Genomic DNA, 24,558 nt, shown 5'->3' on the forward strand with positions numbered 1-24,558 from the left:
CCAAACAAAGCTTATATAATAACAAAACATAAGAATTGCATAAACCTCTTTAATGGCTGGTTCAGACGACGCCACTGTTTTGTTGCCCGCCGTGTTAGACGGCAATTTTGTGTGCGACGAAAGTCGCTAATTATTTGTCGTATATTATGTAATGTGATTTCTAACCGACTTCAAAAATGAGGAGGTACTAGAATACTTTATGCGGTATCGCTATGTTTGTTTGCTAGTTGATAGTACCAATTGTGATGCGGTTTCGTACAGAGCATATTCCCAAAATATTGAACACCTTAATTGTAACATTTTGCCACTCGTAACAAATAATAAATGAATTGTATAATATATAACAAAGTAAATTCAAAGTCTTTTAATTAATAAAATATAACTTGATTTGTACAATTTACGATTAACAAGTTGTTAAAGTTAAGTACCTAAGTTTTTTATTAAAATTGTTGTAAATCTAGGAAAGTATACTCCCGTAAATATACTGATAAGTAGAAATATAATAATATACATACATATATCGGAATAAAGTGATTCATTGTTATCCTGCTATTTATCATTTTCACCAATTCGATTACATCCGAACTTTAATAAAGTTCCATTTATGGTATCCCATATAATATATGGGATACCATAAATACCATAAATAAGTAATATTATTACCTACTTTTATTTTCTTCGATCATCGATCAATCTATTTCTTTTTCCTGAATATTGTATCAAAACAAAGTTTTAAAAATAATATTTACCTAAAATAATGTATTCGAACAATTTACTTATACTGAACATCAAAACTTTTACATCTGAACCCAACTTTATTTTTCTACTCCTCACACTTACATAACCCATTTTTAACTTTATTTCTGCCACTATAGAGTCTATTTTCCAAAACTCGTAATCGGATTTAACAAACTTACGTTTAACATCGAACAAAATTTTATCGACAGACGATGATGAACCTTGATGGAATGTTTTTAAAGTTGATTTTTGCTTAGTTATGTTTGTTAAGAACTTGCGAACCGGAGTTTGAATGAAGTTAGCGTAACTTGGGATATCCCAGCGAACATTGACGTGAGTTGCAAAGTATGGAGACCGCTTTTTATATCGAGTTTATTTTGTTGTATTGTTGAATAGATGAGTGAATTATGTCTGTTTTCGTTCAAAATTTCAAGTTATTTATCTTAGTCTAGGGAAAAGTTTTGAAAAAGTGTAAGTTTAGTTTTTAAAACTCTGCATAGTTCAGTTTAGTAGGTGAAGTTTGTAGTAGATTTCTATCGACAATTCTATTGTTACTATTCCAGAAAAACATCATTTTATCAATCATGTATAATATCTAGGAAACGAATTATTTAAGACATCTGAACAGGTCCGCTCATACTGTTGTGGTTATTTCCTCTAAAAACCACTACAGAATCAACTTGCACGGTTCTCTCACATTATCCTCTATTTCATTGTCTGGACTTTAAAAGAGACTATGACCTCTGAGTTTGTTTCGGCATTTCTTCTCAGAGTAGTCAAGGATTACGGAAATGTTATCTTGTAACCAACTTGCAGAAATAAATATCATTTATCATACAGTATACCTATTTTTGAAACACACTTTCAATACAACAACAAAATAATTGACCAATCAAATAATTTTATAGCAAAGCCACCTCCGCACTAAGCTACCAGCACACTCCAGTTGTTATATCCTGGTGGGCTTTCATAATTCGGTTCATGGATGGCATCAGGAATTCCCTTCAATTGCTATTGCCATATCGTTATGTAATCAGTCATTGGAAGACCTTCAAAACTCAGGATTATTGGCTATGTGCCAATTTTATTATGTTTAAAGAGTTTGTGACTAAGTTTTCGCATGTGGTTGTCAAGGTTAAGCGTCTAGTGATGCGGTTGGTTTTTGGATGGGTGGCAAGAGAGATGCAGAAATAAATATAGTACAGTATCTATTTTAAAACAGTAACTATTCAATTCAGTTTTGGTGAAAAGAAAGCAATTCGACCAATCAAAATATTTGTGATAGTCAAAGCCATTTCTAAATAATCACATGGAGTCTGGAATTATTCCCAGAATATGGCACACTCCAGTGGGACTTATAACGCAAATGGTGAAAAGTGGGTACATTTCAGTAATTCAGTGCCGTAATATGAGGTGGCAGACGTGTTGTTGTGACGGTAATATACCCTTCGATTAGTATTGCCATACGTTAAATGTAATCAGAAATTGGAAGCGTTCCGCGATTGGCCGGTTCGAATAAACCAACCAATCAGGATTATTGGCTTTAAAGTAAAAGGCAGACAGTAACGTCTGTGTTATAAACTATAACTGCTTAACTCAAGTTTGTAACAATCGTTTTAGGAAGTCAATGACTGAGACCTAGTTAACTGCAGTTAAGCACTAAATACTGTCCGTTTGCGGTTGGTTATTATTTTTTGGATCACGGGTGGTAGTAAGAGAGATGCAGGAGTAAAATTAAATAAAGTAAACAGTTCGGTTTTGTGAAAAGAGAGTATAATAGGATATCCCCGGTTGAAGTATTCAGATAATTGTATTATAGATTTATCAATGGGTTTTTGAATTGACACGGCAATGATCGATCACATCAAAACGGTTGAAAGGATCGGAATGAAATTTGGAACAGGGGTAGATAATGGTCTGGGATAGCACACTGCCTATCCTTCTAAATAATCACATGGAGTCTGGAATTGTTCCCAGAGTATGGCAGACTCACATCGGACTTATAACGCAAATGGTGAAAAGTGGGTGTACATTGTACAGTGGTATTACGTGCCGTAATGTAGGTGCATTAAAGGTGTGACGTTGCGACGCGTAGATCTATACCCTTAGTATGAGTTCGATTTACTTTTAAAGTAATGGAAATTAGATCGCGATCGGCTTTCTTATTGGCCGGTTCGAACAAACCAACCAATCAGATTATATTAAACGTAAAGTAAACTCATACTAAGGGTGCTTTAAAGTAAAAGTCAAACAGTAAGTCTGTGTTATACAAACTATAACATTTGGAGCTTAACTTCAAGTTATGTAACAATCGTTTTAGGAAGTAAACAATGACTGAGACCTAGATAACTGCAGTTAAGCACTAAATACTTCCCGTTTCCTGTTAGTTTATACATTTACTTAATTACAATTATATGAAACTTGAACAGGCTTAAGACGCCCGCTTCTCATGCCTGAGAGTGTGGGTTCAAAATCTACCAACGGTAAGTCCCAATGTGACTTTTTCCGAGTGATATGTACTTTCTAAGATTATTTAGACACCATTGATAAATAGTGAAGGAAACATCGTGAGAAAACCTGGGTTTATAATTTGTGATTATAAGTTTGAAATCGCCAATCCGCAGTGAGCTCAACAACCTTCTCTGTGAATAATGCTCAACCTTCTCCGTATGAGAAGAGTATTTGTCCCCACTTATAGGCAGTTGATGTGATGATAATGTGAATAGAATTTAACAGAACGATTATACATATATTAACTAAAAATTACGATTCACTCATGCTCTACTAGTTTTGAGTTACAGAGGGACTCTTCATCATGTGCAGCGTGTGCAAACGCAGTGACGTCGAACCTACTGAAGAATTAAAAGGCCATTATATTTGGCTGGTATTTTCCCAAGGTTTAGTTAGCAGGAACATTTCTAAGGACTTGAACCTTTCAAGTTTTATCAGAGAACCCAATCAATGTCAGAGATGTGGACGTGGATCCTCAGTTTACTATAACGACAAAATGTACTTTACACTGCATGCCGTGCCCACACGGCTCTATGGATGCAGATTATACCGAGGTAATGAAAGCAAAGGTATATACCAGCCTTTGAGTATGACATAACGAATAATAAATATACTATAGATACATAATATAAACTCTACAACAATTACTTCACAAATGTCAGATGTCATAACTTCCTGTCTTTTTTTGTGGTGGGAATATCATCCAATGACTTCTCCCGGCTTGGGTGCGGCGAGTGGGAGTGTCAGACTCAAGTCTTACTGTCTAAAAACCACCCCGTTTGTACTCCTGCTTTTAAAGCTAGGTAGTCCACAATTCCGGGTTGGTCATCAGCCCTACTGGGCTCCATCTGTGGTAATATATAATGGCTCATGCATATCCCTCAGTTATCTTCAAAAAAGTCTAATTAAAAACCTACAACGAATTAAATTCTATGATGACATTTAATTTGGTCATAAAAAAGAAAAGTCAACAACCTTAATTGAACCTAATGTCCGGTCGACATTAATCCGGCACTACTAACCGACAAACATACATACGCATTACAAAATATTATGATTAATACTGCCTTCCAACTAAGTCATAGAAATTTCAACCGTAACTTCTTAAACGTAAAGACTAAAATTCTTTGGTAAAAACCTTATTGTGATTAACTCGTCACTTCGCTTTTACTTCCAAAGGAAAAACAACGTTAAAGCTAAGTAGATAAAGTTAGTAATTGCTTGATAGTATAGTTTTAACGAGACAGGTCTACTTTCTACTAAGAAAGTGGTAGGGATATTGCTCGAACCGGATTCGAATCTGTATACAGTGAGTCATAGTCAGTTTGTCAACAACAGTGTTTTTTTGGGGGAAAAAGAAATAATGACTCATTTTGTACTTAATGATTGAAATGATTATAAAGAAATAGTATTTACGTAAGTACCTACATTTGAGTGTTTAGTTGATTCCTAGGTCGGGCAAAAAATTATTGAATTTTTGTTAACTTTTTAAAAATATCTTTTGAAGGCCCTCTCACCCTCTCCCGAATCCTGAAAATTCTATATCCTCAAATTCTTAACCCCTAAAAGGCCGGCAAGGTATTTTAACTCCGCTAGTATTGCGGACGTCCATAGGTAGCGCTGATGGCTTACTAGGAAGCTTACTTGCTTTTTAACTAATCCAAGAATCGAATCCGAGTCTTCTAGTTCGGTAGTCACACTTGACCAAAGAAGGAGTCATTTATTATAGCGACCAATCCAAACATCAAACACCGTTCACCTGTATCCCTTCGAAAGTATATGCCATTATGAAAATAGGACTAGCGTAGGTGTTAATGAAATATTTTGCTTTTAGCTTTGTTAATTATTAAAGTTACAAAGGTTTTGGGGTTATAAACATACAGCTTTTCCTCCAGATATGTGCCATGCTACGTTTGCTGTGGATGCATTTGGCTTCCATTCCACCAATCATATTCATTGTTATTTAGGGATCAGAGAGTAAAGTTCCCTAAGAAAAGGAGGATCCTCTGACCAGGCGAGGTGATTATGCCTGGCGGGCTTTGTGCCCAACTGTTGTTCGTTGGGATTTTCTATCCATGTTTATTCGCGTATAAATTTCACATGTGCGATGCAGAATATTTATGACATCATCCGTTGATTTGCTCGTCGATAGTCTATGTGCGACTTCTGTCATCTGTCACCTACCGCCACAGGTGTAATTTTCCACCTGAGATGCCTTGCACTAGTCGTATTCCAATAAATGTGTACCAATCTACACATAGCTTAGCACTGGTGGAAACGAACTCAGTTAAGCTATGTGTTTTATATGAGCAGATGCTAGCTATTGATGCATGCTATGGATGTGTGCTTTGAATGGCTTCTCTACTCCTGCCGGCCTCATCTAGTTAATTATTATGTTATCGGCTTACATCACGTAGTGACATATTTGGCGAGGAACTCGACTAGTTTCAAGCCAGGCTAGAGGCTCATATTCATGAGCAGCATTACGCGACACAAGACGCGGCGATTGTCGCGCTGCTACTCATCTAGTTATTTAAGAGATTGACATGTAGAAGAGTTCCATTGTAACCTATTTGCAAAAATAAATATCATTTATCACTATCGATACATTGCATACTCGAGCTGCGCATTTTCCTCGCACGGCGTGACTGCTTGCGTCGCCATAGTGTAGGTACCTGTGGTGATATACAAGGTGTCCCTGAAATCGACGTCCAAATCATTATTTCTTATCATCTGATGCCTATTGGACGTCGACTTCAGGGACACCCTGTATAGGCCTTATAATATTGCAAAAGCCTTCGGAAACTGAATTCCTTATACTGATTGGATATACATACATACAATACATACATATGTATGTAAATAAGTTTGGTTAGCTAAACCCTCATTAAAATTCAGCCCCATGAAACAAATACCTGTATAAAACATTACGTATATTATCTACACAATACATATATACGTGGATCCTTTAAAAAGGAACATGTAAACATCTCAATTGAACCAGGGCTGGTCTCGGGATGGATTGGTTCGACAATTTAATCAAGCGAGCGTTATTAATTCTATTGTGAGCCCTCCGTATTAAATTATCTGTTACTAACTCTTCAATGTGGTTCCACTCGTGTTGTCTGTTTTGAGTCATATGTATGTATGTATCTTAAAGCCTCGTGCCCACTAGGAACATTTGTCGAGCGACATTTTGTGTCCCCGGAGACATCGCTGCGACATTGTTAAAACTGTTCCTTGTCGCACAATCAACAATGTCGCAGCGATGATGTCAACAATGTTCCTAGTGGGAAACGAGGCTTTAGTGTGGGAGAGCTATGCTTTGGCACAAATGAGCCGGCTCGACCGGAGTGATACCACGGCCTCACAGAAAACCGACGTGAAACAACAACAACCCTTCTTTTTAAAGGTGGAAAATCATGCAATGACTTCTCCTATCTTGGGCGATGCAAAAGGGAGTGTTAGACTCTTACTGACTTAAAACTACCCCGTTTCTATCCCTGCTTTTGGAGTCGGAGCCCCGGTAAACCCGCTAGGTAGTCCACAGCGAGTGATACCATGGGCTCAAAGAAAATTGACGTGAAATAACCCAATAACCCCTAAATTCCTAATCTCCAAAAGGCCGGTAACGCACTTGTAGATTTTTTTTTTTTTTTTCAGGGGGAAAATCATCCAATGACTTCTCCCACCTTGGGCGAGGCGAGAGGGAGTGTCAGACTCTTACTGACTAAAAACCACCCCGTTCCTTCTCCTGCTTTTCGAGCCGGAGCCCCGGTAAACCCGCTAGGTAGTCCGCAGCTCCGGATCAGGCATCAGCCCTACTGGGCCCCATCTGTGGTGGTCTGATGGCTCTTTGAGGCGCGCGCGGAACGCTACGCGCCGTACGCACGGGTCTGGTTCTGTTCGGGCGGTGAGCTACCCTTACTCGCCGCCCGCAGGCCCGCACTTACGGTGGCCGGAGATCGTCCCGCGATCCCCGACGCCCGGGGTGTCTCTCGCGACGGCTGGGGCGTGAGGAGGTTTGTTCTCTCACGCGCCCCGCCTCCTCCTTGGCTAGCATGACTGCTTCGCAGAAAGAGGAGACGGCATCCCAGTCCCTCTCGCTCCGCACCATGGCCTGAACCAGTGCCGGGCGCGAGAGGTCGCCGTCGCCGACCACATCCCTGAGGACTTGGCGGTGCTCAGCCCACGCAGGGCACACCGCCACCGTATGTTCTACCGTGTCCTCCGGGCGGTCCTCGCAGTGATGACACCCGGGCGTTTCCTCCCGCCCAATAAGGAACAGGAACCTACCGAAACTACGCACTTGTAGCTGGAGATTAGGCTTGGGCTGCGGCGATTGCTTACCATCAGGTGACGCGTCTGCTCGTTTACCGGCTTATAAAAAAAAAATATACTATATGTCGCATCCAAAAGATTTTGGATAATCACTTTGAGAAAGAGTACAGACAAACAGACAACCAAAATCTTTATCAATATAACATTAATATAAATTGACTCATGTACCATATTATACACACATACAAAGGTCTGTCGTATTTATTAAATTATTGTATTAGCATAGTGTTGTATGAATGTTATATTTGAATAAGATATTATTAATTTCAGCCATGTTTGTTCTCGTATTGTTGGGATGAAGATACAGCTCTGTTTCATCCAAGGGTCAACTATTCATTTGAATTTTAAATTGAGCGTCTATTGTTTTGGTTTTGTGGTCAACGAAATGTACAAGGAAAGGTAAATCTTATTAAAATGTATTATTAATTTTAATTTTGTGTGTATGAATGATTTTGTTTTCATTGGAATGGATATTTTTGTAAATCTAAATATTTCACTCTATAAACTGAGTAATTTATAAAACGTAGCTTCTAGACGTAAAATGGGGCCTAGCAATGCTGGTGCCTGATTCAGAGCTGTGGACAACCTAGGGGTTTACCTGCATTTTGATCCGAAAGTAATTGGTAAGGATTACGTTAAGTTTCCATTAAATGACTCTAAGTACAGAGGTAAGAAAAAAATAGCTTACAAAAGCCACTCAAGTCATCGTCATCATCATAATCATTAGCCAGAAGTCGGCCACTATGTTGTTGTTTTTAGGTTTGGTAAAGACTTACGTTGCGTTTAGCCACCAACCCGCTTTCTGCCAGAATGGCGAAGCGAAGATAGACTGAGAAAGTACCTATTCATTCTGACCTTGAAAAGACCTGCATTGTATTTCTCAGGAAAAATAATCCTTCATGTAGAACGAGTATTAAATTACTTAAATAACGAGGTGATATAATGATAATTAGAAATGCTTTGACTTTTGACTTTAAAAAATCATTCAAGTATTAAATTAAAATTAAACTTTCAACCAACAACGTATTACTCCGTATATGTTTTCACCCAAATGTTCACATTATGAAGTTAAGCCCAAATGTTCATTACAGTCTTGTCGGGCTTCAGTGAGTTCATCATAATCCGGAAATTATTGCCTTCATCACACATTTATGGGACCTCTTAATTATTCCAGGAATTACGTAATGAGGGCTCTTAAGTAATCATTTAGGATTAAGTTACGATTTAATCAGTAAGCTTAAGCGTTTTTTATGCATTTTCAGTTTAGCCATGGTGCGAATGGGTCGGCTCGACCGTAGTGATACTCCGGCCTTACTAAAACTCAGGCTTTTAAAACCAGATATGAGCTAAGTTACGTTGCTGTGGATGCGTTTGGCTTCCACCAATCATATTCATTGGTACACATAGCTTAGCATTGGTGAAAACGGGTTCAACAAAGATATGTTTTTTTTTATATGGAAAGATGCGTGCTACGGATGTGTGCTATGGATGGCTTCCCTACTATCGATACATCGCATACTCAAGCTGCGCACTTCCTCGGACAGTTACTTTACAGCGCCGCATCTTCATAGCATAGCTACATAGCACACTTTCGTGGAAAGGCACCCTTAGGCAAATAATACACACAACAGCTATGATCAACAATGTTTATTTTCAATCTACAGTTTATTTGATTATGACTACAACGATAAATAGTAAACACAACAATGGTGTTGTTTAAAAACATAGGTAGGTAGGCAGAGGTACAATCGACAAAGTTAACGGATGACCATCATTAGACGCTATTCCCTAGCACTCGGCGCGAGCGACCACATAGAAAACGCCCGGTGGACAGAATTTCGTTTCAAAAGCGAACAACCCTAAACTTTGCCGATAGTACATGTTTCAAGTTGAACATACCTACGTATAATCTCACTCCTTTCCATACAAAGTGACAAGTAGACATTTCATTTATAAAATAGTAATATACAAATCTGAGAAAAGTCTGCTTATTTCTACTTTCAGATGAAAATAAAAATATATCTGAAATAGTATCATTTATATTATTTTTTATTTATTTAATTAATAAATATTTAAAAATCAACCACAAAACGTTATAACGTTTAAATTCTGTAATATGTGCATCATCGTACGAGCGGCCATTTTAAAAATCCTAGCGTTGTGATTGGCTAGACTTGAAATGTTCGATGTGTATGCGCATATTAGAGTTTCAAGATTCTTTGTTAGTAATAAATTAAAATATTAAATATATTAAAATTAATCATGAAATAAATAAACTTAATTTACAAAAGTGGGTAAGTATACAGATATTTTTTATTTTATTATTATTGAATTAATGAAGATTTTGTTTATTTAAAACTAAAGAAGACTTCTGATATACTAATAGATTACGGTGGTATAAACAGATGTGCTGTTTATAAATATACAAACTCATTTATTTTTATAAATAAATAAATTATGAATAAGATTTAAAAATAAATAAATAAGGCACACGCAACAATCATTCAAATAAATTACATTCACACTTTGAATAAATAAATAAATTAATAATTTACAAATTAATCAGTTATTTAAAAATGCGTTTTTTTTTATAATAGTAACTCATTTGACAAACACAAAACCAATTTTTTTTACAGTGTCTGCGACACTGTAGGACCTATTTCGCTAATTCTTCGTATATTATCAGACAAGATGATAACAAATATTATTATGTTGTTTAAGTTAAATCAAAGAGAAAAAAGGTTTCCCCATACCGTATAATAATATCAAGAACAATCTCCCCCTGTGTCTTCATGACCAAAAAGTTCAAAACTCAAAAACTTTTAATAACTCAAGGATTAAATGCTCATTATACGCTGAAATTTGGAAACTTCAAAGTCATCTCAGCCACATATAAAGATACTTTACTTTATTAAAATAATTTGTCGAGAACAAATTTTGTTCGCAGTTTGTGAAACAAAGATACATGTATCGAAGTTTAGAAGTAAATGTTACCACATCGAAAGTACTCAGGGCAAAGATTTCTCAACTTCTTGAGTAATTCCCTAAAGTATAATGAAATTAAGAATGTTTTTCTTCAATTAAATACAACTTAATTCTCTTTATATTTACATAATTTGGGATGATATTGGTTTATTTTCATTTATACATACAACAATAAATAAACTGTAATTATGAGGTTTTTCAAACAATTTTGTTCGTCGCGTAATTCAGCTCATGACTATGAGTCCCTAACATTGTTTGAAAGTAGTCGAATAGTGTTGAAATAGTTATTTGAGTTTTTATAATAACTATCATTAGACATACTAAATCAACAAAAAAAATCACGATGTGCTCACGTACGTTAATTGAGACAAGCTCTACTACATAACGTCGCTGCATTTGTCGTTGATGAAGAGTCTTCCTGTGACACGAAACTAGCTTTTCTCTATTAATATTCGTGAGTAAATCGTGTTTTTTTAAGTCTATTTAGTTATTTGAGTACCTATAATTAATAAGCTAATTATGTCTCTCATAAGAAAACTCATTCCATACCTAAAACCTTTTCTATATGACAATCAAGACTTATAAATAAAACAATAAATAATAGGTTTACATTTTTTACAAATAATACAAACATGGCTAATCGCATCATAATTATAAATTCCTAGTTTAAACACGTTTTACAATAGTACGCCTGCCAGACGTATAACACGTTTTACAATAGTTCCTATACGCCTGTCAGACGTATAGTTCACATTAAATGTCCTGCATTTTGTTAACACACTCCGACATAAGAGTCACTGAAAATAAACCGACATTAATAAAGAATTTCGTTTCAAAAATCTTCACTCGATTTCAATCAAAACTAATATGACATAATAAACAATTAATCGATTTTGATTGGTTGTTTTTTATTCAGGGTGCTTAGTGCAAGTTTATTTTACGTTAACGCGATCGACACGTTACTGCGTTCAGCCCTCTGATTGGTTGGTTAATTAGGAGCAAGCCAATCAGAGAACTGGACATCTTTAACGATTATGTTAACGTAAAAAAAACTTGAACTCAGAGTATGGTATGTTTAGTTTACTTTTGTAGTTTCCTAGCAGTGACTAATTTATTGATGTCGTGGTAGGCTGCTATCATTGTATGCGTCTTTGGAGCGTTGGCAGTGCACGTCGGGTAGGCGTACATGCAGTCAGAGGTCTCCTGCCCCCGTCTCGCTGCCTTCATGTATTTAAAGAACCGCAGAATCTCAGGATTGTCGGAAACTGGCCTTCGGAGCTCGTTCAGTTCTCTGAGGAAGGAAATAAGATGTATTTTTATTACATTTTGAGGTAAAAAGTCTTTAAATATTTTTTACGTATAATGGGACTGGACTTTGTAAAAATTAATATTAGATTTTTTGTGTGGTGAATAAAAACGATTAAAACATCAGAAGCAGAGGGGATTTTTTTCTACTATTAAAAACTTTTCTAAAAATTTAATTTAACCTTCCCAATGGAAGATTGGGAAGGGGGTTGCCCTTCCCAATCCCTGATTCCCCAACAATACTTAAATTCCTAACCCAAGAAAGGCCGGTAACACACTTGCGCCTCTGGTGTTTCGGGCGTTCATGGGTGTCGGCGATTGCTTACCATTAGGTGTTCCATCTGCTCTTTTACCGGCTTATATCGCAAAAAATAGATCTTACTAATATTATAAATGCGAAAGTTTGTGCGTATGTTTGTACTTAATCATGTCAGGACGCCTGAAAGGATCGAAATGAAAGGAACAGCGGTAGATTATGGAATAAGACATAGACTACTTTTTATCCCACAGGACCGCAGGCAAATCCGCTTGCAGATGCTAGTTGTGAAATATATTAATGACAAATTACAAACAGACAAGTTAAACTAAAACCACCTTTAAAACCATGCAACTATAAAGTTCATTATGTAACACGACAAACTTAGTCTGCATAATCTTTTAATTAGATTTCTGAGCGGGTGAACCGAGCAATTTACTGCAAGATCCAAACTTAGTTACAACTATAGCAATTACTAAGTACTAAGGGCTACATATCAAGCTACACAAACCAGTTTACCATGGTCTCCCATTATATGATCTTTCCACACATTCAAAGGTCAGCTTACACTGGTTTTTGTGAGCGTGATGTGCAGCTGCGTCTACTTTATTTTATTATACCAAGAACCAGAGTTTCAGAATAAAATTATTTAACAGTTTTCTTTTATTGCTGTAATCTGGGTAATAAATGGGGCTTTCGTTGATAAAAGATGTAGCTAAAGAAATGGACTTCGTTTTTGTTATCTTAGAACGTTTCTACCTACACATAGCTAATGGCAAGGTTTTGAACTTGCACCCTCAAGCATGAGAAGTGGGTGCTGTAAGCAACTCGCTACCTTGACATTAATCACAATAAAATTAAACCATTTTTATAATCCTGTCAAAATATTATGCAGTGTATGCTAACTTCTGTAAGGGGCTAGGCCCACGTTCCCGAAATAAAAAGTACCTTAACTGCCGCACTCAGAGACATTTAATGATCACTTAACCCAGTTCTTAGCAATTGTTTTTAATACAAAATCGTTATTAAGGAATAGTTTCAGTAATCATTAAATGTCTCTGTGTGTGTGTGTGGGGTATAAGTGTTATTTCATACTATTACTTCTATTATCTTTTCGCCAAGTTTCATTAGTATCCATTTAGTAGTTTTTGCGTGCATAGGGAACAAATATTTACACATACATCATCACAAACTTTCGCATTTATAATATTACCAGGATTGGAAACTCTTATCACTTATATATAGTCCCGAGAGTCAATGTGCCATTATTAGGATTAATTATTATTAGAATGCTGCATGTAATGCTGTATGGTACAATACCTGCTGAGCTGAGCAGAAACCAGGTTACTGTAGGGCGCGAACTTGGCTGGGCTGGCGTACATCAAACAGATCAGCTGTTCTCTGCAAGCCTCGATGTTTTCATCCACTGAATTCTCTGCTGGTGCCAATCCTGGAATCAGGATGAAGGATAAATTAGATTTTTTAAGGCATAGAACGATGAACGAGCAAATGAATTACTTGAGGACTTAAAGTAGCTCAAACTAGAAAGGTAGGTATTTTAGTTTGGAATATGTTTGATTCGAACTAATGTTAGTTTTCTACTGAGCTCACAACACCATCACCACCGATTCTTGGTGAATATCCCAGTCACTACGTAGCGCTTCGCTTCAAGTTTCCCTGTGCGAACTACTAAGGAGTGGACTTCTATGCAATTCTGTGTTTCTTGAAGTATGACCTGGTTTAACCTGGGTGTCTTCAAATCCTGAGTGAATAGGTTGCTTATGGGCAGACATGTTCCATCGTAGGTAGCATCACTACTTACCACCAGGGGAGATAATAAAAAAAAAGCCGAGGAGCATTAGCTCGTGACCACATTTTAAATAGTGTTCATATTTAAAAAAAGTAAAACTTACCAAGTCGTGCGAATATGCCGTCGAGTCGTGATAGCAGGGGGGAGTAGAACGGGTCGTAGTTACTCAGGATCATGGAGGAGGCTGGGATCTTTTGGAACACCTGGAAAATGTAATAGAAGTATTTTAAGACACGTGTATCGGAGCTGGTGCTTTGTTGTGACTGCAGAGTAGAGTACATTTTGGTAAAACTTTCATAACAGTTTGGTGAAACAAAATACCCATATACATCAAGAAGCACTGAAGAATACAGGTTGAATAGAATCTCTACACAAAGTTTCAGATTAAAATACGTTTAAAAAAAATTGGTACCAAATACTTTGTTCTTGATTTCAAATTATACAAACGTGTCACAACACTACAGGGATCACTCGCTAATTACGAAACATTTCTTCTGTCAATCTGATTGCCTAGTACCTGTCTACCTAATTTTGATCGCGCGGCGGCGCGATTTCAAAAATTCATTGGTACCATGAAAACATGAGTTTAAAAAACCCTTCCCGTATCGTTTGTTATGTTATCTAGAAACCGTGCAATTGATATGTATACCCCCTTTTTGTTACACCGTGTATAGTATTATTTCGTATAAAATAAAGGATTTTATTATTAAAAAAAACATCTCCACTCTTTCACGGATGTCGTGAGAGCTGGGAATACACATTTTGACAGAGACATTTCGCTTCATCAACAGTCGTATGTTTTTGTAAGTGTTTACCTATAGATAATACGAATCCCTACTGATACTCAAATCAAGCATTAATCCAGTAGTAATTAAGTAAAGCCCTTTAATTATTCTTTGGATTACCTTATAATTATTAGCCGTATTCATTTGATTCTTGTAATAACTGTTCTTTGAAGGTAGGAATCCTGTTTTTTGTCCGTCCACTCCAAACCTGGAAATCAGAAAGGCAAATTATGAGCAAAAATTTGCATATTTTTACTTATATCATTATAGTAAATTGGTCGTGGTGGTCCGGGGGTTTAAAACGCCCGCTTCTCATGCATGCGGGTGCAGACTCGAACCATACCAATGGCAATGTACTTTCTAAGATTATTTAAACGCCTCTGACAAACGGTGAAGGAAAACATTTTGAAGAAGCCTGGACTTATAATTTCTAATTATAAGTTTGAAATCGCCAACCCACATTGAGTAAGCGTGGTGATTAATGTTTAGAGCCTTTAATAATTTTTCAATATTCCGAGAAACTTAGCATAAATTCAATTTATCATTGAATTGGAAAAGAAATATTTGAATACAGCAAATTGGCCGTTCAAATGAATAATAAAAAAACAATTTCTGATAAAATTTTACTATTATTGGTAGCGTGCAAATTGGGGTAGATAATTGAATTATCCCCCCCCTCCTCCCATCGAAATCACTGGGTTGACTGTAAACCAATAATAAAGTTAATATTTCAAAGATATTTTTCGATACGACTGACTTTTGGGTAAAGATTTTTGAAGTATAAATATTTTAGAGACCTTACAAAGTACTACGACAGTACCTATACTCGTATTACATAGCCCATAAGATGTTATCATCTTATTTTAGATTAATTCTTTATTTTTTCGCCTGTATTTTTGCCTATTTTATCCTAAATACACACACACACACACACACACACACACAACGTCACGCCTTTTATCCCCGAAGGTGTAGGCAGAGGTGAACATTACGGCACGTAATGCCGCTATACAATGTACACCCATTTTTCACCATTTGTGTTTTAAGTCCCATGTAATAGGGGATGAGCCTATTGCCATATCTTGGAAAAAATTCCAGGCTCCGTGCTACTACCGAACATTTTTCGAAAACCCGAAAAAAGCCCAGTAATACTTTGCCCGACTTGGGAATCGAACCCGAGACCCCTTTTTCGGCAGTCGCACTTGCGACCACTCGACCAAAAAGGCAGTATAAATAGTGCTTCAGTAATATAGAATAACAAATTCTCATGTTCATTACCACACTACCAGTTAAATAAAACCCCTTACCTCGACATATCAACATTTCCCAGATCATTGACGTCATTAGCATCAGCTCCATACATGCCATCCTGAGGATAGGCATAGGTTCCAGTCTGGCTAGTCTCGTATCCCATGAAGTCCTTGTTGTCCGAGTTGTATCCCACCTGATCATCCACGTTAGCAGGCGGATAACTGGCTTGGGAAGACGATGCTGATATTGTGGAGAGACCTGGACATAATATTGATTAGTTTAAACACTACTCATAGACATTGAGGAAAGAAAGAAGTTTAAGTGTGGGAGAGCCATGCTTCGCCACGAATGGGCTGGCTCAACCGGAGTAATACCACGGCTTCGCAGAAAACCGACGTGAAACAACGCTTGCGTTGTGTTTCGTTGTGTGAGTGAGGTTACCGAAGGTCTAATAACATCCCTTCCCAATTTTTCCAATCCCCGATTCTCCTACAACCCATAGCACGGACGGCAACGCACTTGTAACTCCTGTGATATTTCAAGTGTCCATGGGCGACGGCGATTGGTTACCATCAGTATAAGTTTAACAGTTATACCATAAAAAGAAAATAGATATTTATCTAATACTAAAATCAACTGGCTTTATAAAACAGACCATTACCATTTACGAGTGCCTCTATAATAACAGCTATAATTTTTACGTCTTCATAAAAATATTGCTGACACTTTAGACACCTAAAATAAATATTACACCATCAACGTATCTTAACGCTCAATTTGTGACTCTTACAGCTTAAGCACCTATTCTGACTCGAATATAATGTTCATACTTCATTGTCGGCAACAAAACGCAAATGCAGTAATCTTTCTTAGTCATAATTTATTATTACATTTTTAGAGATGCAGGCAAAAGATTAAATAATTAAAAGAACGCCTAATTTCATTTTATAGGTTCCTCAAAGAGCATTCCGACTACTACAGATAGGGCCCATTAGGACTGATGCCTGATCCAAATCTGCCGACTACATAGCGAGTTTACCGGGCTCCGGCTCGAGAAGCAAGAGTCGAAACGGGGTGGGTTTTTACCCAGTAAGAGCCTGAGGCAAGAGGGAGTCCTCTTGCCTCGCTAAAGGCGGGAGAAGTCATTGGATGATTTCCACCGTCAAAAAAAGCAATTTATTAATTTTTTGAAACAAGAAACCAATACATTGAAGGCTTGTAACCAAAAATAGCATGAGCGAAAGTATAATCACCTATTTTATTTACTTATAATTCTTAAATACAGGTGTCGCGATTTGCATACAAAATAATCGGGGTCGCACGTTAATTATGTACGCCTAGTACAATGGGTCTCTGAGGTACTAGGATTACATTATCACACAGAGGCTGTTTTAATAATATGATGGCTTTCCATTTGACAGGTTTTGTGCTCACGTACAATAGTGACCTGGTTTCATTTTACTGCCTGGAATTTATGCTCGCCTGGTAACATTTTGAAGATTTGACTTTTAAAATAAGATGATATTTTGTTCTTTAGTAAATAAATACGTTACTTGGCACTTTAATATTTTATTTTAATTATTGCAGGGGTGGCAAGAGGAGGTGATGAGTATATTCACTTCTAGCCATCCAGGTTTTTTCTTTTTTTATTCCAGGTTAAAAAAAAAATTATAGGACACGATATCAGACTTTGTGCAGCTGCCATGCAAACCGCCCGGGTTCAATTATCACACGGATCAAGGTATTTGTGTGATTCACAAATTGGTAGATTAAAGTGGAAAGTACTTTGCCTGTCCCTAGATTCGAACCCGACCTCTTATTTGGCACTTCCACGTGCGACCAACCAACGTGGCAATACAATACCTATAGGTATAACATATCAAAAAGTAAGAGCACTGTAAGTACAAGTACACATCACCCGCTATAAAAGGTATTCTAAAAGTATCTGTCACGGCTTTAAAGGGAGGTAGTGGATATAAAGATAAGATTGATATCTTTAATTCCATGCTAAGACTTGTCTCATTTCTTAGATAATTCAAGTAATTTCCAAACAACTTAACTTTAATGCGTTTCACTCTCAATGTAACACGTTTCTAAGCTGAGTAGCTTAAGGTTAAGTTAGGTTATTAAGTGACTGGGATTAGGCGCTTTGCTGTGAGACGACAGCAGACTAGAATACAATCTGTCACTACTTCTAGTCTATTTTTATAATAGCTATTGTGAGACATACTAAAATTAACTAATCCAAGTCTCATCAATTATGATTTCTCCCTTCTCCGACATTCTGACTCTTCCTGACTAAATACCACCCCGTCCCTACTCCTGCTTCCAGCTGATGCCCCTATAATTCTCAGTCTCCCAAGTCTGGAGATTATAGCACAACCCTCTTACTTATTATATAAAATTTCTGTAACATTCGTTTTTATCATAAACTGGCATTATTACCAAATAACTAATCCATAAATCTAGTAAAAATCAATCATTATGTCACGGAATACGGAAGAGATACTAAGATGTATTCAATACAAAATTTTCTGACACTCTCTAGCTCATTCCCCACAACTTGCAATTTTTAGATTCGGTCACTTTCATTCTATGTAAAGGATGCTTAAAGGCCAGCAGTTGACTCTCATTGATGATGACAATGATTAATTATTATGTTATCGGCTTACTCAAGTAATTGTTTGATTCAATTCAATCAATCACGTGAGTAAACCGATAATATAATAATTAATTTAGTATGTCTCACGAAAGTTACAATAAAAAGATGATGATGATGATAATTAGGTGCTTACCTTTGCTCAGCATCTTCCCGAAGCTCCCCAATATGCTAGGCAGGAACATTGCAAACAGTATCGTTTTTATTAACACTTGTCCTCCTATTAGGATCGGTATGAAGAATTTGTTGAGCCCGAATGCTGGAAAAAGAAAATAAATTGGTTAAAGTTTTAAAGAAATGGTAGTCGTTTTATTGTTTGATTCTTATTATCTTTAACCAGAGTGATGTGGTTATGTAATCAACATGTAAGTAGTAGTAGAGTAGATGAGTTATTTTTATTTTCGTCTGGTAAATTATTTTAACACATTACACACGTATTTTTTTTTATAAAACAAATTTAATACTTTTGTCGATATATTGATTTGAAATATCGTGTGACGTAACTACTGACTATGTTTTATACTGAGAAATAACGTAGCCAGCTCTCACATCTAAATTTTGATTGCAGAAAATAAAAAATACGTGTCTGATATTTTTAGTGAATAGGTATAGGAAGTGTTGAAGGATCTTATTGTTTTCAATTTTAAGCACCATGCTACTAAGTACTAAGAATTTTGACAGTCAAAGGAACCTCAATAACGTTGGACTATTTTTTTTTTTATAAATATTCAATCTAATTGTCTTGTAACAAAGTTGAAATTCAAGTAACAGCTTCATCAACTGAACCCTCAATTATATGACTACCCTTTATAACATTAGCTGTAGATATTAATGGCGTGAAAGGGTTTGTGGTACTTTAGACCCCTATTGTGGTTTCCATTCTCTGTTACATCGGAATTGGAGCGACTAATGTCACTCACAGATTTTGGGGTTCTATAATGTGATATAATGATGTCTAATTTGATTTAATTATGGCAATTCTAACTATAATTCACCTCAACTGTGGTCATATGGGATAAAGGGTAGATGACTAATTTTTATTTTAATGTCCGTCTTGTAGATTATTATAAAATAAAAGACACTTTTTTTGGGGAATTGAACCTGATACACGTTGCGCGGCAGCCGGTTGACAAGCCTCAAGTAATGTCTAACCCTCAAAAGACCGGCAATACATTTGTAATGCCTCTGGTGTTTCGGCTGTCAATAGGCGGCTTCGATTGCTTACCATCAGGTGATCCGTCTGCTCGTTTACCAGCATAAAAAATATATTTACTTTTCAACCCTAAATCATAATTGAAGCATATTAAAAAAGCAATACTCACATTTAGCAGCCATCGGCAGGTTGATAGAAAGAATATGCGTATTAACAAAATCCTTTATCTTCTGATAAATTCTATACTCATAAGTATATTTACTGAACAATGCTCTAGCTTCATCACTCTTCTTCTCAATTTTAGTTCCATTACCACCTACAGGCTTCACTTCAACTCCATCAAGTATCTTAAATCTATCATTACTTAGTGCTTTATCAAGCATTTCCTCGACAGCGTTTTCCAAATATACTACTGTCTTATTTAAATTTAAATGTTTATCAGTGAATGTGTTCAATTGCCCCACGATATCATCCACAACATCTACATATTTTTCTACATGGGATTCTGTAGCACTATTACTATAACAGCTATGGCAGGAGATAGAATCTAAATTATTATCTAATTTTACATCTGTTTTGGTTATATCTTGACTCGTGTCTCCTTTGCATTGTGTGAAAAGGAGTATGTATAAAGTTACTAAGGTGTTTAGCCTCCATTTTGTTCTGCTAGTTGTTGATGCTCCTATAGTATCCATGTTTGTGGCTTCTCCAATACTTCATCACTTTTGTTCTAGCTTTGGTTTTCTTGTGTACATTTATCGGGATATCTGGAACAAAGAAAAAAAAAACAGTTTAACAAACAAAAAATATTAATTTTCTGATGCCTCGTAGTAGTCTCAGTGTTCCTGGGTATTCTATTCAATCAATCAATGAGACCTATCTATTCAATCAATGAGACCGTCACTACGCTTCTTCAAGGCGGATTAGTTATTCCAAACTTTAATTAGTAATAATTATAAGTCCAGTTTTCCTCACGTAGTCTTCCTTTACTGTGTATGTCAGTAGACAACCTTAATTTAGCAGTGAATTAGGTCATGTTTTCTTTAAGTATTTTTTTAATTTAAATATAAAACGTTTGAATGATACCTTACTCTAAGAAAAAATTGGCTGGTGATATAAAAATCAGACTGTATATTAAACGTTGCGTTGGATAGACATTGAAACAGTATTATTGGTTTACTGTCAGTCATAATATGAAGTAAAATTCTCGTAAACTATAAAGTTATGATAACAAACGAAGTTTAGTTCCAACAATACGACGTTGTTGTACAGCTGCTATGACGCCTTCTCTCTTACTCACCATGAAAGCGAAGACTACAAGTGGAAGTCTTAACTTTCTTCTACTTGAAAACTTGGAATAAAGGTTCCAAGTTGGAAGCGGGTTGCATGAAGGCAACAGCGAACCACGTGTAGTCGCTTCATGTCGCCACGACACGTTTTTTTTAATGGGGGAATATAATCCATTGACTTCTCTCGCCTTGGGCGAGGCTAGAGGGAGTGTCAGACTCTTACTGACTAAAAACCACCCTGTTTCTAGTCCTGCTTTTTGAGCCGGAGTCCCCGTAAACTCGTTAGGTAGTCCGCAGCTGGAGTCGCAACGACACTACTGGTTTCTATTAGGGACACCAAGCAAGAGACGTGTCATCGAGCGGCAGATGCCAGTATCACCTCACTGCAGATTAGTAATGCCACTGTTATAGTTGGAAATCATGACTGTAGTGCAGGTCATAACGACGTGTCATGGCGACATAAAGTGACAACACGTGGTCTGCTGCGGCCTTATGTCGCCCGCTTCCAACTTATATCTTAAGTCTCAAGTTGAATGACGGCTGTTCTATACAAAATAAAGTTATAAAGTTCTTATAAAACAATGGAACCTGCACCGCAATGCCGAACCAACTTGGGAACAACTTGGATTGTCTACAACTTCTCCTTAAAACGTAACCCATAGTACCTACACGACTGTACACATGGAGCTATATAAAGCCAGTTTATCATAGTCTCTCTTTGTACGATCCTTCCGCACTTTTGACGGTCAGCTTATACTGGTTTTGTATAGCTTGTTGTGTAGCCTGTCTAGTTCTGTATGAATCTATTAGTTTGATTAAAACTATCACAGAACATTCACACACTAACAGAACTTGTAAGGTTGAAGTTTAGTTTCTGCGTAGTTCTGCTGAGAGAACATTGTCTGTCATGGCAGGCTGTCATTAATTTAATGGTATTGTAACGTAGGTACAATACTTTCTAAGATTATTTCGATACCACTGACTAACGGTGAAGGATAACATCGGGAGAAAACCTAAACCTGGACTTATAATTTACAAGTTTGATATTGCCAAGTCGCATCGAGCAAGCGTGGTGATTAATGCTCAAACATTCTGCATGTGAGAAAGAGGGCTCTAGTCAGCAGTTCTTTTTGAGGGGGAAATCATCCAATTACTTTTTCAAAGGCCAAATTGAGTCTCAAACTCTTACTGAGTAAAAAAAGCAGGAGTAGAAATGGGATGGCCATTCCTACTCCTGCTTTACGAGCCGGATTCCCAGTGACCCGCTAGGCAGTTGTTTGTTTGGATGAAATTGGGTAAACAAATAGGGTATAAATTGACTTGTGGATACTTTTTAATCGGGAATGCGAGCGAAGCTGCTAGCAGAAATTAGTTTATTATAAAACATATAGAGCTGCGTAAACAAATTGAATTTGATTTCTTTAAAATGACATCTATTGTAAATAAATAAATAAACGGAGGGGCCAAAAAGAGCAAAGGTTTATATCAAAATAATATAAATGAAATGAGAAAACACTATGTACATACATCTGAGACTTTCTATTGCACATTTTGTCAACACAAACACTCGAGTTTTATATTACACATTTTTATTACGACAAATTCTTAAAAAACATTCTTTGATGTATAAAATGACTTTAGTCGAAAGCAAATAAAATGAACGGCATGTTTTTTAATAATTGCAGTCGCTTTGTAAATAACAAACATGACATACAAGTAATTCAAGCGTTTTAATCGTCGAAGGTATAAGCAGAGGTGTACGTTTTTTGTACAATTAATGTTTTTGTACAAAACACTCACTTTTAACCGCGAGATAGTAAGAGTATTTCATACCTAATTATGTCCCAGGTAAAATAGAGACAGAGATTTTATTGAAATACATCGGGCACAACTTCTTATTCCTTTACAAATAACACTGTGGCGATATAATATATATTATAACAAGTGACAGATGACAAATCAACGGATGACGTCATAAATCCTACATCACACATATTGTGAAGTTTACATACAAATAAACATGGATAGACAAACCCAACCAACAAGAACGTTGTTTGACGATGGTCAACTATTTGTTTGTCGATCGTCTATACGCGACTTCTGTCATCTGTCACTTGTCATTTGTCGCCACAATACTATACCTAAATCGAGAATAGAACCCAAAACAAAAAAGAGCAAAAACTCTTTACGACCCTCCCACAAACAAAGCAGTGGAACTGTTCAAATAAAAATAATTACCCCAAAAACTGAACATAAACATACATAAAACAATACCACAAGAAAATATCAAATAAAAATAACCAACAAACATTTCCAATATGGCAGCCAGAAGAACAGAAAAGTGGATCACGATTAATAATAAATAATAATAATAAATCCATATTCCTACAAGCCAGTGAACATTTAATTCTAGACATTTGTTGCGTCCCGACATCCAACTAATATGGCGGATCTCGCGAAGCGTGTGGAGAACAAAAAAGAATCAGAATAAATCTCCAAGACATTAATATTGCTCAAAGAAATGGGAATCCTTTAGTTTTTGCCGTAAAAATACAAGGCTCGCTTTTGTGAGCTGTTCTGTTTGTTTCATCTTTACATTTTTTTGTGTAATTTCAATAAATTAGCAACTTTGGGCTTTACTTTATAATGTAATTAGGTTATTGTAACTAAATAAGTAGGAAGAGTTATTTTTAAAAATAGCATTTGCATTGATTTTATTTGACGAATTTCTGTGGCAATCGGCTAGTTTCCTAATAGTCAAATTCAACTCTTTTTTCGAAACATCAACAACAACATTCTGTCTTCTGATTTTTACGTCAATTAGCAGATTATTTCTGGAGTTAGCAGCAAAATTTCGGAAATCTATGAACGAAAGTGTGTACTTAATTTTTTTTATTGTAAAGAAACATCGAAATATTTTATTACTGACAGATGACACTACCCAATTAACATTAAAATATCAAATTACGCTACCTATAACATTATGTAAATACTAGTTAAAAATAAATAAACAAAATAGGTACAAAACAACGCATTCTGTATAAATAAACATTAATTTAACACAGTTATCATCAAACAAACTAGTTATTTCGTGTGAAAACAAAATGGCGTGTCAATTCGACACGTCAAATTCAAATTGCAACGGCCATAAAATAAAACCAACTTAACAATGCAGCTGACAGTGGCGCTAGTTTCTTCGTGATACCAATTTTGAACTGTCATTTTGTATCACTTTTAAGTAGTTCCATTTTTATCCGTTAGCATACATAATTTTGTTTTATTATACAAGCATATTACTTTATACGTTTATGACTTTTTGTAGGTTGTGTGCTTAATTGTTAGACAAGGTATATTGAACTTAGAGACAATGTAATTAATGGCTTTTTTTCTTTGGATAGTGGTTAAGACAGCTGTCTGGGCTGATTAAGTGGATATGTGACCGATAGATGGAACGACAATAGGTCAATTAGACACA

General features: G+C 36.3%; 1 protein-coding gene across 1 annotated transcript in view; it reads right to left on the reverse strand.

Annotated features, from left to right (window-relative positions):
- Nucleotides 1-10,909: 10,909 nt before the first annotated feature.
- LOC118270487 (uncharacterized) overlaps nt 10,910-24,558 on the reverse strand; it is a 71,340-nt gene continuing 57,691 nt past the window's right edge. Inside the window, exons 2-8 of the mRNA XM_050697862.1 lie at nt 19,964-20,561; nt 18,778-18,900; nt 16,039-16,240; nt 14,852-14,939; nt 14,050-14,149; nt 13,457-13,586; nt 10,910-11,866 (exon numbers count right to left, since the gene is read on the reverse strand). Of these exons, the coding sequence (XP_050553819.1) occupies nt 11,656-11,866; nt 13,457-13,586; nt 14,050-14,149; nt 14,852-14,939; nt 16,039-16,240; nt 18,778-18,900; nt 19,964-20,489 (1,380 nt within the window). The 5' untranslated portion in view covers nt 20,490-20,561 and the 3' untranslated portion in view covers nt 10,910-11,655. The remainder of the gene's footprint in view (nt 11,867-13,456; nt 13,587-14,049; nt 14,150-14,851; nt 14,940-16,038; nt 16,241-18,777; nt 18,901-19,963; nt 20,562-24,558) is intronic.

The sequence above is a fragment of the Spodoptera frugiperda genome, chromosome 13 (assembly GCF_023101765.2).
Source record: "Spodoptera frugiperda isolate SF20-4 chromosome 13, AGI-APGP_CSIRO_Sfru_2.0, whole genome shotgun sequence".
Classification (NCBI taxonomy): domain Eukaryota; kingdom Metazoa; phylum Arthropoda; class Insecta; order Lepidoptera; family Noctuidae; genus Spodoptera; species Spodoptera frugiperda.